At 45.0% G+C, this 17147-nt stretch overlaps 1 protein-coding gene across 1 annotated transcript in view; it reads left to right on the forward strand.

The window, feature by feature from the left end:
- Positions 1-7427, forward strand: part of MTCL3 (MTCL family member 3) — a gene marked incomplete at both ends in the record, with an annotated part of 29904 nt that extends 22477 nt beyond the window's left edge. The window contains 3 exons of the mRNA XM_084261699.1: positions 4184-4255; positions 4859-6034; positions 7317-7427. Coding sequence (XP_084117825.1) covers positions 4184-4255; positions 4859-6034; positions 7317-7427 — 1359 coding nt within the window. The remainder of the gene's footprint in view (positions 1-4183; positions 4256-4858; positions 6035-7316) is intronic.
- Positions 7428-17147: the final 9720 nt, after the last annotated feature.

Genomic DNA, 17147 nt, shown 5'->3' on the forward strand with positions numbered 1-17147 from the left:
CAGGTCTTTTCCATGCCTGAGAAGCACTGAGCATCCCAGGTGATGTTAGGACTGCACATTTGGCTTGCATTTTCGGGCTGGCAAGAGAAGGATTACACCAGCTGGTCTTCAGAAGTGCTTAGCATCTCCAGCAAGACATTGGATGCACTCCAGTGAAGGTCACTGGAGAGTTGATGCTGCTGAGCATCACAACATAATTGCCCATTGCGTGTCACCCAGTATGCTTGTAATACAGGTGTCACCTGTGGTCCTACCTGGGCTGTGGAGGCTTCTCAGCACTGCCACACGTGCACCCCAGGTGTGCTGGACACAGTGAGTGCCAGGCTAGTCACAGCACACACAGTTTTACCTCCTGGTCTTTCAAAGTTAAGCAGAGGTTATAAAGTAGAACAATGGATGCCCCAGTTGCTGGTCATATTACCCCCAGTGTTGTTGAGGTATTTCATGAGCACTCCAGCAGTTTAGCAACCTCCTCACTGTAGAAAAAGTATTCCATTCATCTTAGGCTGCTTCTTTTCTCCTCCAGATGGGTAACTTTGTTCAAGGTGATTAAAATCATCGTGCTGTCTGATAAGCAGTACTGATCAGAGAATGCAAAAGCAGTCTTATGTTTCTTACTTTACCTTTGTCTTCTTTTATTAAAGATCATTAAACAGAGTGAACTGGATACGATTTTTAAAATCATATGGAGGAAAAATTATCTGACCCCCAAATTATCCTTCTCCACAAACTCTCAAAACCAACTCTAGGATATGAGGGGCAGATTTTTTTTTTCTACAGTTGAGAAAACAGCAGAGGTGGGTTTTAGTGGCACTAGATGGTACAGTGTGCATGGGGAAAGGATCAACAGGTGGTGAATTATAATGAAAAGGCAATCTAACACAACGATTTTTGTATGTGAAGGTGGCCTGTCTAAACAAGCAAGATGCAGGCAGGTTTAAGTCTCCATCCACAGGGATAACAGGAAGATTCACTTGCAGGAATCTGGGTTGCTCTTTTAGGGTTTGCCTTGTGTGCCTTTGAACTTGTTTTTCCTTTTTCCATTTTGCTTTGGTTAATTCCTTTTCATCGGTGTCTGTGAAATGTTTGATGTTGAAAATTAGGTTGAAAGAGCAGACTAGTAGAGGGCTTGAGAGGAAAGGTAAGAGTGGCAGCTGTATGTTGTGCACCTCTGGAAAAACTCTTCAGAAGTGTACTGTTTATAGCAGGATATACTGCTTGACTTGGGCATTCTAGGTTCAGTATGAGTACTGCCTCAGTGCCCTAACACACTGTTACAGGGCACTGTGATTTTCCAGGTGTCACCTGCCAGCTGAAATGTGCAAGTGAGATCTTCACCTCTACTGATCAGGAAGTGTCCCATGGTGTTTTTCACTGGAAAAGGGATCGTAGCAATTCCAGCTGGCCCTAATCTGCTTATCCAAACCATCCTGCTAATTGAACTGTGCATGTTCTTCCTTGCTTTCTGCTCTAAAATTTCGTTGCTAAACACCATTGTTTCCTTGGTGAATAACACAGGCTGCAGCAAGGGGGGTGTTTTAATTCAAGCAGAGCAAAACAGAAAGCAGTGCCTGGTTTTCACATCGCCACAAGGTTGTTGCAGTTAGAATGTTGCTCTCCTGACTGCCAAAAGGAACACAAAAAATAGAGGAAGGAAAAAAACAGATGTCAAACCTAGGAAAAGAGTTTTTTCTCTGTACAGTTTCTCTTTTTCATTTTGTCATGGGAAACTTCTTCATCTAACTCCTGTCTCCTGAAAAGTTGCTGGGTGCACAAGAAGCTGCAGCTCAGCACTTCAGAACCTCATTATATACAGAGAGATGCTGAGCTCAGCAGGGTGAATGGGAGGCATTTAGGTAACCAAGCAGAAATATAGTTTAACTGTCCCTTAGTTATTTTATCAGTGGGTGGTATCAGCAAGAATCTGGTACCAGGAGAAGTTTGCAGTGCTAACTGATTTGGAAGTTTTTTTTCCCAAAGTGAAACTACATAGCAGTATAATTAATGGCAATGCAGAGGAGGAAGCTGCTCCTCTGAAGGTTTAATGCTTTATAAATTTGCCAATTTAACACAACAACAACAAATCCTCACCTGCTTATACCATTTCCACAATTCAACAGCTGGATGGGTGACCCTGGAGAAAGTAATTTTGTTTTGCAGACTGGATTCCAGAGTTGTTTGCTTTATATTGAAAGGGAAAAGTGTGTTATTTTGACTATTTTTATGTCTTTTCTGGATTCCTATAGAAGCCTGTCATTCACAGCTATCCAGCAATCACAGCTAATGATCTTTGTTTGGCTTTATTGTTTTGTCTACTGAGAGCATTCAGAGTTTCTGCAAGATAAGTAAAAATTGTAATTCTGGTTCTCAGTGGACCCATCTGGGAATTTCAGCTCTGATTCTGAATCTGTGGTGGTTTTTCTTAATTCCTACATAACTCTATAGTCATTTTGAGCAAAAAAAAACCCCAGAAATCATGTCTTGTGGTTGCTCAGTTTTACAGGTGAGCCATTTCTGTGGTGTTGACTTTCCCTTTGGAGTGACCAGTCCACGAGCTCAGCACTTGTTATGGGGATGATCTGTGGGAGAGAGGGGGGAGAGGTGCTTGGGTTCGTTATATACAGCATGTTTGCCCTAGAATCATAGAATCATAGGTTGGCATGGGCTGGAAGGGACCCCAAGGACCATAGAGCTCCAACCCCCCTGCCACAGGCAGGGACACCAACCTCCAGGCCTGGAGCTACACAAGGCTGCCCAGGGCCCCATCCAACCTGGCCTTGAACACCTCCAGGGACGGGGCACCCACCCCCTCTCTGGGCAGCCTGTTCCAGCCCCTCACCACTCTTTCTGTAAAAAACTTCCCCCTAATATCTAATCTAAACCTTCCCTCCTTTAGTTTTAATCCATTCCCCCTTGTCCTGCCATTGTCTATCCTTTTAAAAAGTCGAATCCCCTCCTGTTTCTCTGCTCCCTTCAGGTACTGTGAGGCTGCAATGAGGTCCCCCCACAGCCTTCTCTTCTCCAGGCTGAACAAGCCCTCTGCTCCTTGAGGATTATAAACACATTTTAATTCTTGCTGCGTGGAACTGGATGTCGTTGAGATACATCTGGATTCTCTCCTCACTAGTGTGGGGAAAAAGCATGTTTCTCAGCAGCACAAAGGATCTTTCTAACGGAGAACAGGCTCAGAGGGAGATGGTGCTGGTTGTATCAATGTCCTGCCTTAGGGCCTGCCTTTTACCTGGGAAATGTACAAACTGGGAACAGCTGCAAGGGGGATGCTATGTATGAACATCCTCTTTTGCTCACTTTCCTATCTCCTGCTGGCTTCTTGATGGTCTGTTGACAGTGGGTGGGATGGTTCTGGCTGTTTTCTGCTGCTACCGCTTGCCCACTGACAACATTTCTCCTGTCAGCAATTAGGAGGTCTTTGCTGGCTCTGCTAGCAGGCTTCAGTCCCAGTGCACCCAGTGCAGGAGTTCCTTTCCTGCTCACTTTGGGTACATAGCAGATGAGAAGACACCAAAGCAGCTTGCTCATACCATGGTGCAGATGTGTGTGTGTGTGTGTGGTGCTGTTCTGGAGCCAATACTCTTTGTTTCTCACTAGGACTTTATAGTTCAGGTGGTTTTAAATTGTATTTACTTGAACATCCTCTGGAAACAGACTAAGCCCAGCCACCAGGTCCATGTGTGGGTTTGTCTGCACAGAGCTTGTCTGCAGTGTACACAAGCAGAGGTGTGACAGCAGTACACAGCCAGCCTGTGTGGGGGACACCGAGAAAGGGATGCTTGTAGGTGTGCCCACAAGTTATCTGACCCACTCTCAGTGACACTCTCATGTAGCTTGCCTGCCACAAAGGCTAAGGCTACACATCTGCCCAGGCACATCTTTAAGTGCCTTGGCCCCATTAGGGTTAATATCAAATGGGCAACCTGAGTTTCACTCCTTCCTCAGCGTTCCCATCTCTAAAGTGACTGCTTGGGATCTCTGCTTTCTTTCCTCTCTTACATGTGTTTTGAAGTGTTGAAAAAGGAAAGTAATAGACTGATTAAACCAATACCTATGTAACAGTGCTGTGTCAGTTCCTTTATAGTTGCACTGACTTGCTGTGTTTTAAAAGAGTGCAGTATGTATCTTTTTAATGGAACGTTCAATGCATCTCACTTTGTTGTTGTTGCAGCAGTCACTGAAAAGAAGAGGGAGCAAAGATCTTCCAAAATCAGAAAAAAAGTCACAGCAGACACCAACAGAGGTATGTTGGAGTAACAGCAGCCTGGATTCTCATGTGGAGGCTTCAGGGTCACTGTGGCATTGATGTAGATGAATTACAGATGTGCATTTTGCTGGCTTGTTTGCATTGCTCTTCGTTTCCCTATATGCTGCAAAAGGGAGGCTGCTTCCCCCAGATCTGCAGTCATACAGCACAATGTCAGGGACCACCTAAACAAACCACTGTTGCTGCAACAGAACCCACCAGCTTTCACATTAGGCAAAATAAGTAAATGGGAGCACCAGTGAAACAAGGTTTCAGGATCTTTGAACACTGTAAAGTCTAATACGCTGTTGCAAGCCTAGAAAGTATGAGGATTTTTCCCAAGCCCCTCCACCTCCACAATGTATTTTCTGGGGAATGCAAACTTTAGCTGCAAGTAAAACAGTTTTTTTCCCCCTCTTTTAAATGTAAGTATTTGTTTCCCTCTCTTTAATTTACTCATCAGTGAAAAATTAATTGCAGGAAAATCAGTATCTAAAGCTATTTACTGTTGATTGTTAATCTTGTAATTTAAGACCATCTGCTGGAGGTCTCCTGGTTTACATCAGTTCTTTCAATACTTGTGTTTCTTGTTTTGCTAAGGAGGACAACGAAGACCTGAAATGCCAGCTACAGTTCGTCAAAGAAGAGGCAGCCTTGATGAGGAAGAAAATGGCTAAGATCGATAAAGAGAAAGACAGATTTGAACATGAGCTGCAAAAGTATAGGTCATTTTATGGGGATTTGGACAGCCCCTTGCCAAAAGGTGAAGCAGGGGGGCCGCCTACCACAAGAGAAGCTGAACTCAAGCTTCGTTTAAGGCTCGTGGAGGAGGAAGCTAACATTCTTGGGAGGAAAATAGTGGAGCTAGAAGTAGAAAATAGAGGACTGAAAGCAGAGCTTGATGATTTAAGAGGAGATGATTTCTCAGGGACCACTAACCCACTTCTGGGAGAGCAGAGTGAATCCCTGTCAGAATTACGGCAGCACCTGCAGCTCGTAGAAGATGAAACAGAATTGCTGAGGAGAAATTTAGCTGATTTGGAAGAACAAAACAAGCGCATAACAGCTGAGCTGAACAAATACAAGTACAAGTCCGGGGCCCACGAGAGCTCGAGGCACCACGACAACGCCAAGACAGAAGCGCTGCAGGAGGAGCTGAAAGCCGCTCGGATGCAGATCAATGAGCTGAGCGGCAAAGTCATGCAGCTCCAGTACGAGAACAGAGTCTTGATGTCCAACATGCAGCGCTACGACTTGGCCTCTCACCTGGGGATCCGGGGCAGCCCCAGGGACAGCGATGCGGAGAGCGACGCAGGGAAGAAAGAGAGCGACGACGACTCCCGCCCCCCTCACCGCAAGAGGGAAGGCCCCATCGGCGGGGAGAGCGACTCGGAGGAGGTGCGCAACATCCGCTGCCTGACGCCCACCCGCTCTTTTTACCCCGCGCCGTCCGGGTGGCAGAAGAGCTTCACCGACAGGCAGCAGATGAAGGACATTCGCTCGGAGGCCGAGCGGCTGGGCAAGACAATAGATCGCTTGATCTCGGACACCAGCACCATCATCACGGAGGCCAGAATCTACGTCGCTAACGGGGACCTCTTTGGACTGATGGATGAGGAAGACGATGGCAGCAGAATACGCGAGCACGAGCTGCTCTACCGGATCAACGCCCAGATGAAGGCCTTCAGGAAAGAGCTCCAAGCTTTCATTGACAGGCTTGAAGTTCCCAAGTCTTCGGATGATCGAAGCGCAGATGAACCTTTGTCAGTGAGTCAGGTAGACTTTTACTTATTACAGCCTACAGGTAAAAAGGCTCTGTCCAATGAATTAAGCCTCCAATTCCATGTCTGGCACGTGAAAAATTTGTTATCCTTGACAGTGGACAAAAATTGCTGTTTCTTAAATTACTATAAATCCTCATTTGGCCACATGAAAACTTGTTCGACCCGTGGGGCTGTGTGTGAGTAGAGAGGGACTCCTCTCTCCTGGGAATTACAAGACTTACGCACTAGGAGGTGGAAGCGTGTTTGGCTTTACCACTGCCTTTGCCAGAGCTGTGCCTTCCTCGCCAGTAAAGGCAGTGCAGGCAGCAGTTCTGGTACTTAAAGGAACATGATTCTTTTCTTAGTGGTTGTGTTGCCGTTCAATTGGTGAAAAGGAAAGCTGATTCATTTTAAACAAGAGGAAACATTCCCAAAATTATGGAGAATATGACAAACCACAGAGAAAAACGAACCGTGCAGGTCTCCTGTACAGAGTCAGAGCCACGCTCTAGAGTGACTGTTAGAATTGCTGTAGCTGGGTTGTGCCTTGTTGAGGGGCTGTGGGTCACGCTTACACGCAGCAGTGACTAGCAGACTTCCTGTAGTTCATTTTTATGCAGAACTGGTCCAGGAGAGGTTTTGGGGAGCAAGTTCCTTACTGACCCAAGATCTTTTGCCATGAAAAAATGAAAATTACCTACCCTTATCTTACCATGCAATCCTATAGTTAGCAAATCTTGTTACTTCTCATGGTATTATCTGTTGGTTTAGTAAGTCTCTTGCTGTGTTAATTTCCTTTGTGCTGTCCTGCTAGTTCACAGTCAAAGTTACTGCCAGGTGAAGCTGAAAGCTATTATTTCTTATTGCTATGCTGACTAATTAGTCTTTTGTTTCCTTGTATCAGAAAGTCACAGACGCAGTGAGTTTAAAGCTAATCAATTACTGTTCACGTGTTGCATGAAATCAAACAGAAAAGGCATTTAGCATGCTCACTTTCTGATCCAGCAATAGCTCTGAGCTTGTAGAGCTCCCATTAGCTTAAAGGCAGAGCACTGCATGGGCTTATACAAATTTAAAGCAAGCTAATTAGTATTATCTCTAAAATAAAAACAAAGGCAATAGTTAAATTGGATATTTCAGGGCTTGACCATGCAGAACTCCTGCTGAAGTCAATGGGAGATGGGCACTCAGTCCCTTCACAAGCATAGTCTGATTCACTGTTTATTTTGTTGATATTTTGGACTTGCTATTCCATTAATTGACTGTTCTCTTTGTCTTTGTATTTACTTTCCCAGATGTTCCAGCCTATCATTTTACTTATTCTCATCCTTGTATTATTTTCATCCCTTTCATACACAACAATATTTAAACTTGTCTTTCTTTTTACACTGTTTTTTGTACTGTAAGCCATTCATCATTTACTGTTCATTGTAGTATTATTTTCAGTTTATTTTGTCCACCCTCCAAGATAAGAAGTGCAAGAGACATAGTTTCTTTAATAGCCACTGCTGTAAAAACACTGAAGACTACTTGTTTGCCAGAACCAAACCAAAACCAAAAAAAATTGCAAAAAAAAATACCAAAAAGTCTCCCAGCTGAATAGGAAACCCACCCTCCACCGTGTTCCAGGTAAGCAAACAGAAAATTCTATTTTTCACTTCATCTGGTTTAATCATTTTTTTGAATAAAAATTCCCTGAGTGACTGAAACCAATTTAATATTCATTAATTTGCACCAAATCAGAAGCAAACCAGAAACATGCAGGGTGGGTGTGAGGAGCCTGTTCCTTCCCTCTTCCCACTCCCAGGAAAAGAATTTGTGTTCTAGCTGTGCATGAGTAGTAAAAATCCCATTCTACCTGTATTCTGTGAGTGGATGTCACAGCTTGGATGTGTCTTGCATGACTGTGGTGACAATGTTTTTCATTGTTCTGTGGATCAGAACACGATGGAGGGGACAAAATCAGAATGGCTGGTACACAGAGTGCTGTATCTGGCAACGTGGCAAGGAGCTGGGCAGCCTGAGAGGTGCAGGAGGAGGAGGAGGAGGTATCAGAGTAGGCAAGGAGCTGGGCAGCCTGAGGATGAGGTGCAGGAGGAGGAGGAGGTACCAGAGTAGGGAGAGGTTGGCTGGCTGTGCCCGTGCTGCAGCCTGACTTGAACTGAAGGGGGTCATGCCAGTCATCTTGTCTGATGTCAGATGCCTTCACCTAACAGTGGAGTTTATCAGTTAGTGTTTCCCAGTCTGTAGCTGCCAGAGCACTGGATTCTCTCTGCAGGTTTCAGAGTGAGTTTCAGACCCCCATCTAACCATGCTGTTGGCGGTGAGTGGCCATAGGTGAGGGAAGCTGGTCTGTGGGCAGAGAATATTCCTACAAGAGGCTGCACTGGGAGCGCAGGCGACTCATGATCCTTCTGTCTCACTGGACAAAGGGCAGTTCCTACAAACAGCAAGTCTCCCACTATGAAAGCCACATCTGAAAGGCTCAGTGGAGCTCAGTTTTCTTTAAGGTTTTATTCATCCTGTGTTGAAACCCCTGATTCCCACTAACATGAATTCTCCAGAGTTTTCATTTGGCTCCAAAGGTGACCATTTACAAGTGAGTGTATTAATGCCTGGGCTGTGCTCTGCTACCTGGAATAGGAGAGAGACACATCTGATCTGAAGATCTGGACTTGCAGATTTTAACCCACACTTGTTTATACCTTTCTGTTGTCCCTATTGAAACTAAGTAAAGATGGTTTAATTCACACTGTGTATCAATAACAGTACTACTCTAACAGTACTACTGATACACAGTATCAGTACTACACCGAATTCATCCTGGAAGTGATTGTGAAAGATTTGCTTCTTTCTTGGAGATCAGGAAAGGTGAGGATAAGCCTCTTGAGGCAAAAGGTGAAGATAACCTCTGCACAGGACTGGCAATAATAACTCATTTGATTTCTCATGGTGCTTTTTCCTGCATGTAGCTGGAGTTTTCTTCATCCTAGTTCTGCCATTCATCAATAAAAGAAATCAAAGGCGAGGCCTTTAGGGACATTTAGGGAGCTATTGCACAGGTGTCAATCTGAAACGAAAGCATACCTAAGCATTCAGAATCATTTCAGAAGCTCCCCACAGTCTTTGAATCTGTGGTGAGAGAGGAGAGCAGAAAGGACCCCTGAAAACCTCAGTACAGAGAAATGTCAATGAGAAATGGGATGTGGTTTTTTTCATGTCCTCATGCATTAAGCTTGAAGGGAGTGATTGGCCTGTTTTGCACCAGATATTGCAGAGAGGTTCACAGCCCTCCGTTTTTGAACTATTTTTAAAGCTGCTGAGAAAGCTAATAAAATCACTGTGGACATCTGTCCATAGCCAGAAGATTACATCTGGCCAAAACTGCAAGTGCCCAGAGTCTTGCTAAATTGAAATGGCTTGTTCTCACAATGAAATGCAGTCATTATGCCTGCCCAGGAAGGAAGCAGATCCTCCCCGCTCAGTTACTGGTCTGGTGGGCAAAGCCCACCTCACAGGTGAGTGAATAAATGCAGCTGAACACGTCCACATCCTCTGGCAGGGAGTGTGTGGGAGTCAGGCAGGGCAGCGCCAGGCAGAGCTTTGCTGAGTCACTAGGCTGCTGCACAGCTCGTCCAGAGTGATCACCAGAAGGTTTTGGGTTTATGTGGTGACCTGCCAGGTGACCTGTCAGTTGACACCTCAGTTGCACTGACAGCAAGCTCACAGTTCCCATTTCGGGATATTCTGGCAAAATATTAATATTCTGGCCAAAATGTCATTGGATTTGAACCCCGAGATTGCTTTAATTTCACATTCCTCTGAAAGGTTAAAACTCTGTTTCCTGTGTCCCCAGGGAATTCTTTCAGAGAGATCTTGCAACGACAGACCTGATTCTGACATTTGCAGGCTTGCCTAAGTCCAGTGAATTTCTATGTTACTTAGCAAACAGATGCATTTTGCTTTTACTGCAACCAGCCAAATTCAATCAAATTTGTTCCCTGCTTAGAGTCACTCTGAATGCCTTGAGAAAATGCCTCCACAAATACTTTTTCACTGTTATTCCCATGTTACTAGAGCGATCATCTTCCCCAGGATCAGAGATATTTCTTTCAACCAGAAATATCCATGCCTGGAGCTCCAGTTAGAGACAGAGTAAGCGTCTGCTGACACGTGTCACCAGTGCTTTAGAATCAGAACTCGGAGGGAGCAGGTGCCATAGTGCAGAAATATGCCTGGCAGTTGGAAAACAGAAAATTGCCAAAACCATGGCTGTCTAAATGCGTGTTATAAAAAGAGATGAACTGCAGATGAACTTTGGGAGTTGTTTATGAAAACAAGCAGAGCTTTAGGATACTAGATGCCGTTCCCCTTAATCACCCCAGAATTTGATAGGTGAGTAGGAGACTTCCAAGGCATCCCATTGGCTTACATTTTTGTCTCTGATTTGATGCCAGGGGAAGTGATACTCAAACCCAACTTTTGCCATTACACATGCAGTTGCCTATGGGGAAAATGACAGTGGCTCTATTTAAAGCAAACATCTAAAGTATCTGCTACCGATTTCCAATGTAACCTTGGAGAAGTGACATGACATGACATAACACTCTGTTGGCTCCAGCTCCCCACTACGTCATGTGCTATCACAGAAGCACACAATAGAGGAGACAGGGTTTGTATTCCATTTTCCCCATTTACCCATTTATATTTCTGCCCAGGAACGCTGAGATGTAGCTTCATTCAGGAATCTGATGTTGTGGTTGGGTTGATGACAATGTCACTGGCACTGTTCTTCCTTCTTCCTGGCCAATCAGCTGGCAGCCCACGCTGGAAAGTCGTGCTCCTTTGTCTTCTGTTTGGCATGATGAAGAAGAATTTAGCAGCAGGCATGTTTGAAACGCCCTTGTACCTTTGTTTTTCTGTTGAGGTGTTGACTTTTAACACAAGCAGAGCTGATGCCAGGTGTGGACAAAGTACACGCTGCCTGTGGACGCAGCGTGTTGGACACAGTCAACCTACAACCTGGCCTTGAACACCTCTAGTAGATTCCCCGTCCCTGGAGGTGTTCAAGGCCAGGTTGGATGGGGCCCTGGGCAGCCTTGTGTAGCTCCAGGCCTGGAGGTTGGTGTCCCTGCCTGTGGCAGGGGGTTGGAGCTCTATGATTCTTGGGGTCCTTTCTAACCCAGACCATTCTATGATTCTATGATTCTACAATAGCCTTCCTGGTTACTTTACCTGTGCCAGAGGCCAGAAAGCCACATTTATTACTTGGTCTGCTTCTGCTGGGGCAGGGATGGTCTCTATTGGATAACTCTTTTGTTAGAGAACCAAGTGTTAAGAACCAGGTCTGGGATTTAGTCCGTTGTTTAATCTTACTGTGCTTTACCTCAAGCAGTTCAAACAATGAGATGAGGGGCATTGAGTTAGCAATATTAAAGACACATGAATAATGGGCTACGCTGATGGAAAAGAGTGAGAAACCAGGTTTTTGGGAGTCTTTCTCCATTTGCAGTGGTGTGGCTGTGCTGGCTTTGGGGAGGAGGCAGCGCTGTGGCACCCAGCCTCCAGCTGTGGGCTCAGTTCTATTCCCAGGCACGCAGGCTTTACTCAGCCAGGTCAGCTGGCATGTTTGGACATAACCTCACAGAAGAAAGTCATGCTGGTGCTTTATGAACAGGGAATTTTTTAATCACTAAGAGTTCATTACGTACTTGGGCATCTTTGGTCACTTTTTAAATCACTGAAATTTTCACAAATGACCCAAGTCCCATTATTTCTGTTACATGGGAGCAGAGTAAGCACCCAAGTAATGTATTCACTGAGACTTAGAGCTAGACCATATAAGGAGAAAAAATGTGTTTTCCCTGAAACCTGCTTTGCTATTTACTATAAAATGCACTCAGAGCTAAAATCTTTGTGCTGTGCATGAATTTCATCACAGAAAAAACCTTACTGTTCTAACAAGGATGGTGCTAACTAAGCAAAAGATGTGTGAATCCTTCCATCATGTCCTTCATCTCACTGATCCTCTTGTCCACAAAAATATACATGACTCCTGCTTTGTGCATGTGAAGACATCCATCTGATAGCAGAATTCGTCCAGTCTTGTGCTGCATGGGTCAAGTACTTTGTAGCCCTTCTCCAGTTACATTGTGGGCACGAATACCCCCTGAAATGTGAATTTTCTGGCCATGGGTGGTCTCAGTCACTGCCCACAGACACATCCAAGCACATGTGTCTGACACGTAAGGCAAGGGGAGAGTTGCTGTGGTAGGCAGGGACGGGAGGAGCGAGCTGAGCTCCTCCAGCCTGCAGCTCAGCAGGGGGAGCAGCTAAATCTCACTATCCTGGCTTCGGGCTCTCCCGTGGAGTTTCACTTGCTGGATCATTTTTTGTCACATACCCTCCCTTCCCTCACCCTGAGCCAGCACTGGCTACGGACACTCCCAGTGCTTTATACCCTGGCCAAGGTGGTTTTGGACCTTCCTCACTAACCTTACGCCAGGGATGAGCTTCCCCGCCGAAGGGAGACTCTCCATCCAATTCCAAGTGCTTTGCTTTGCTGAGGCACAAAGTGTCTTAACAGACTGGAGGAGCCGATCCAGGAACATTATAGAGTAGCAGGAATTTTTGAGTATATCCCAAAGAAATTATTCTTGCCATTCCCAGAATGCAAGACAATAGAATCACGCAGTGCCCAATAATTCTGCACTTCCTAAGTCAGGGAATATTGAACCCTTTAAGTGAGTGAGGGTATATTGAACCCTTTAAGTGAGTGAGGGTATATTGAACCCTTTAAGTAAGTGAGGGTGTATTTGGAATACAGAAACAGATTTTAGGGAGAAGTGATTTGCTTTTCTCTCTCCAAGGGAGCCGTGAGCAAACAAAACTGCTGCTTTCATCAAACCCCCTTTACTAAGCAGTTTGTGAGGATCAATTTGCAAAGCTCAGAATGATCGTCTTAAAAAATACAACCCTGAAAACTGGATCTGGAAGGCAGCAAAGAATCTTCCCTTACAGTATGGACTCTAATAATAAAGAAACCTAAAATTGCCTATTGTCAGAGCTTTAATCTTAACACTGGCTGCTTTGGCAAGATTTAAAGACCGGACTGCACTATAAAACCTAAAAATGTCCTGGACTTGGAGTTGTTTACACAAAATATGAGGAGATATAAAGTTACAGAGGAGGGGGTTGGAAGAGATGGCTTTAAAACCATCCTCCATGCGCTGACGTCACGTGGAAGCCAGCTGCTGGGGTGATGCTGAGTGGAACTGTTTCTCAGTTTGCAGAAGTTGTGGAGTTACTCAAAGAGAGTTGCAAATGCTGCCCGAGCTGAAAGCCTGTCTCTTGCTTTGCGTTCTTATTTCTTCCCAAGATCAAGATTCACAGGACTGGATCCCAGCTAGCTGTGCATTTCATTGCTTTCACTGCTGCTTAGAGACGGATTGAAAAGCTCCTGAAGGATTCCATGAAAGGTATGGTTGCAGTTTATTTTAAAGCAGTGCTTTGGAACAGCTAAGGTTAAAAAGGAAAGCAAATCACTAATGTGGCAGGCAGTTAGTTAACATCTCTCTAATGTTACTTACATGTAAGGTGGTGTTTATGTATGTTACATGCAGTCTTACAGCAAGTCTCGTTAGTTCAGTCAGTTTATTCAGAGCAGGCACAGAATGGGGATGACAGGTAGCACAGTGAGCACTTGAGTCCCTCCTTTCTTCCTTCCTTCCTTCCTTCCTTCCTTCCTTCCTTCCTTCCTTCCTTCCTTCCTTCCTTCCTTCCTTCCTTCCTTCCTTCGCTCTCTTTCTCTCTCTTTTTCCCCCCCTTCTCTATCCTCTACTCTCACATAACTACAGTTTCTTTTAATGTATAAAGTTCACACTATTTTAGCCATCCAAATCGCAGCACTTAGGTAGAAATAGAATGTAATTGATTTTTTTTCCTGCAGAGCCAAGGGAAGATCTGTGTATCTGAGTGGTTGTGCACATCCAATCTAATTAACTTCTGTTGACAAATAACATCTCAGCTGTTGCCACTGCAGATTATTTTTAGAAATTGATAGAGGTTGGTTGCAAACTATTTTGCATTTTTAATATGTGGATAGAAGGGGCATGACTAAAATAATAAATAGAAATAATAATATTAACATCAAATAGCTGTTTATAAATATTTTTTTGCTTGAGAGGAGGGAGGGCTAAAGGAAAAGTTAAGGGGAAATGCAGCTGATGTAGACAAAATTGATTATTTGCTTGAATTTGATTGCTGTAATGAGGTTCTGACCTTGTCTAGGACATGCAGAAAGTGCCAGCACTGCAAGAGCACCAATACTGTTCTGATCCACGCAGCAAATTGTAATGTGGCATTTTACATGCCTTTGGGTTGCTTAAGCCGTGTGAAATACCCCTGGGGACAACTCAGTGCAGTATACAGACAGAGGGTATAGTACCAGGACTACAATTTGGATTTTATTCCTGATAGGGGAAAAAAAACCTCAGCCCAAAACCCAACAAACCCATTACACAAACACAAAGAGAAAGAAGGGGAAAGAGCCATAGAAATAAGAGTTAAAACTGTCTGAGGAATTCACCCATTGTACAATAGCAGCAAAACTCTATAGCCCTCCAGCTGCTAACAACAACAAACATGAGATTTCTTCTTAGAATTTATGTCAAGAGGAAACTGGAGAAGCCCAAGAAGCAATACCAGCTTTTTGTGGATCTTGCAGCTACAAGGGACTGTCAGTAACTTCTGTAACTAACCCCTTCCAGGGCTTGATTTCATTCTGATGGTCTCCAACCTCTTTCTGTAATTAGAGTCTCACATGAAACAATTTGGAAAATGTGAAGCTGAATGCAGACATGGCAAGAGTAGTTCCCAGCACGAAAAAACCATCAGAGACCTTTTCAGTGATGTATGCATGCTTGAAAGAAGTATAGATTACACATCCATTCCTAGGTGTGTGAAAAGAACAAAGAAAAAGCTCTATAGCATCGACTTTCCTGCTAGTGATGTGCTGCTGGTTGAACATGGCCTTTGTTACTAATTGTGCAGGTTCCATTTGTGCAAGTTGCAGGCAGATTGTGCCAACCTGTCTTGTTCATGACTTCGGAGTGTTTACGTGTTTGGCTATTTCTTTGACATCTATTTGAAGGATTGGAGTGGGGCAGAGAATTGACTTTTGTTTATTTCTCAGAGGTGTCTTGAAAGGTGACAAAGACATAAATGTCACCAAAGCAACAAAAGCAAAACAGGAAAAAGAAATTAAAAAAGAAAGTGACTGTCCTGAAAATGATAACCTTTGATTTAGCAAAGGGAGAAAGAATTGAAACAGCTTTAAAGTTCGTTAGAAATAGATGGTGAGATTGCAACAGCTCTTACATGCAGTGTAGTGTTTGGTAAGTTGCTTCTGTTCAGCATTTCCTGAAGCCTGGAACAAAGCTGCAACGTTGGCCTAGAGAGGTGCTGTCTCTACAGCCTGGCTGCCTTCCCCAAGAAGCCATCAGCAAACCAGGGCTTGCTTGACTTGTTTTGGGATGGGAATGCTGCACTGGCTTGCAGCAGCTCACAGTTTGAGAGAGTTTTATGGGCTTTGTGAAGCTATCCTTAATACTTCTAGGCACATAACAGAGGAAGGGTCAGAGATCTCTTTGTAGGTAGTTGAGGCAGAGATTGCTGTTTCAGAGCTCCAAGGCAGGTGTGAGTCAGAGTTTAAAAGTGAACTCCAGTACCATGTTGTATGGTGACACAGGTGCACTGTTGTGAAAGGCACTGGCATGTTTGAAGAACAGTCAGCTTGTTCTTCAAGTTCTCAGTCCAGAATTGCTTGGGATAAATAGTTTTGCAGTCCCTGAGTTGGGACTGGGCCTGTGATGGCTGTCAGTTCATAGAATCATAGAATCATAGCATGGCATGGGTTGGAAAGGACCCCAAGGATCACAGAGCTCCAACCCCCCTGCCACAGGCAGGGACACCAACCTCACGCCTGGATCTACACAAGGCTGCCCAGGGCCCCATCCAACCTGGCCTTGAACACCCCCAGGGACAGGGAATCCACCACCTCTCTGGGCAGCCTGTTCCAGCCCCTCACCACTCTTTCTGTAAAAAACTTCCCCCTAATATCTAATCTAAACCTTCCCTCCTTTAGCTTTAGTCCATTCCCCCTTGTCCTGCCATTGTCTATCCTTTTAAAACGTTAAATCCCCTCCTGCTTATAAGCTCCCTTCAGGGACTGGAAGGCTGCAATGAGGTCCCCCCACAGCCTTCTCTTCTCCAGGCTGACCCAGCCCAGTTCCCTCAGCCTCTCTTCGTAGGGGAGCTGCTCCAGCCCTCTGAGCATCTTTGTGGCTCCTCTGACCCCTCTCCAACAGTTCTACATCTTTCTTGTATTGGAGACCCCAGCTCTGGACTCTCCAGCTGGGGCCTCCTGAGGGCAGAGCAGAGAGGGACAATCCCCTCCCTGTCCCTGCTGCCACCCCTCTGCTGATGGAGCCCAGGATCCCATTGGCCTTGTGAGCTGCAAGAGCCACTGCTGGCTCATGTTAAGTTTCTCTTCCACCAGAATCCCCAGGTCCTTCTCAGCAGGGCTGCTCTCCAGGAGCTCTTCTCCCAGTCTTTATCTGTGTCTGGGATTCTTCCAGCAACACCTGACACTTGGCAGTGTTGAACCTCACCAGGTTCACCCAGGGCCACCTTTCCAGTTCAGAGATCCAGTAGCAGGACTTCTAGAACACAAAAACCTGAGTCACCCATTGGGCTCCAGCTGAGCTCTCCTGCTTCCTTGTACGTGAAAGGAGCTGCTGCAAGTTTGGCATCAGCTTCCCAGGCAGCTGAAAGAACGCAGACGCGGGTAAGCTGTGCTTACACAGTCGCCACAGCTGAACCAACAAGACTTGTCCAGTGGAGTACAGGCTGAGGAAGGACCTTGTGAGAAGGTCAAGAATCAATTTTCACTGTATCAACAAAAAACAGGAGTGATAAAATGGGCGGTTCCTGTGAGATTATAGTTACTGATTGTTAGGGAAATGAACAAACTCCAGGAAGGCAAACTGGGCTTACACCTCTGCTGTACTCTATGGCAATTCATCTCTCTGCCAGTAGGATGGTTTCTGGTAGGAGACCAAAGCAAT

The sequence above is a fragment of the Gallinula chloropus genome, assembly GCF_964237585.1.
Source record: "Gallinula chloropus genome assembly, chromosome: 3".
Classification (NCBI taxonomy): domain Eukaryota; kingdom Metazoa; phylum Chordata; class Aves; order Gruiformes; family Rallidae; genus Gallinula; species Gallinula chloropus.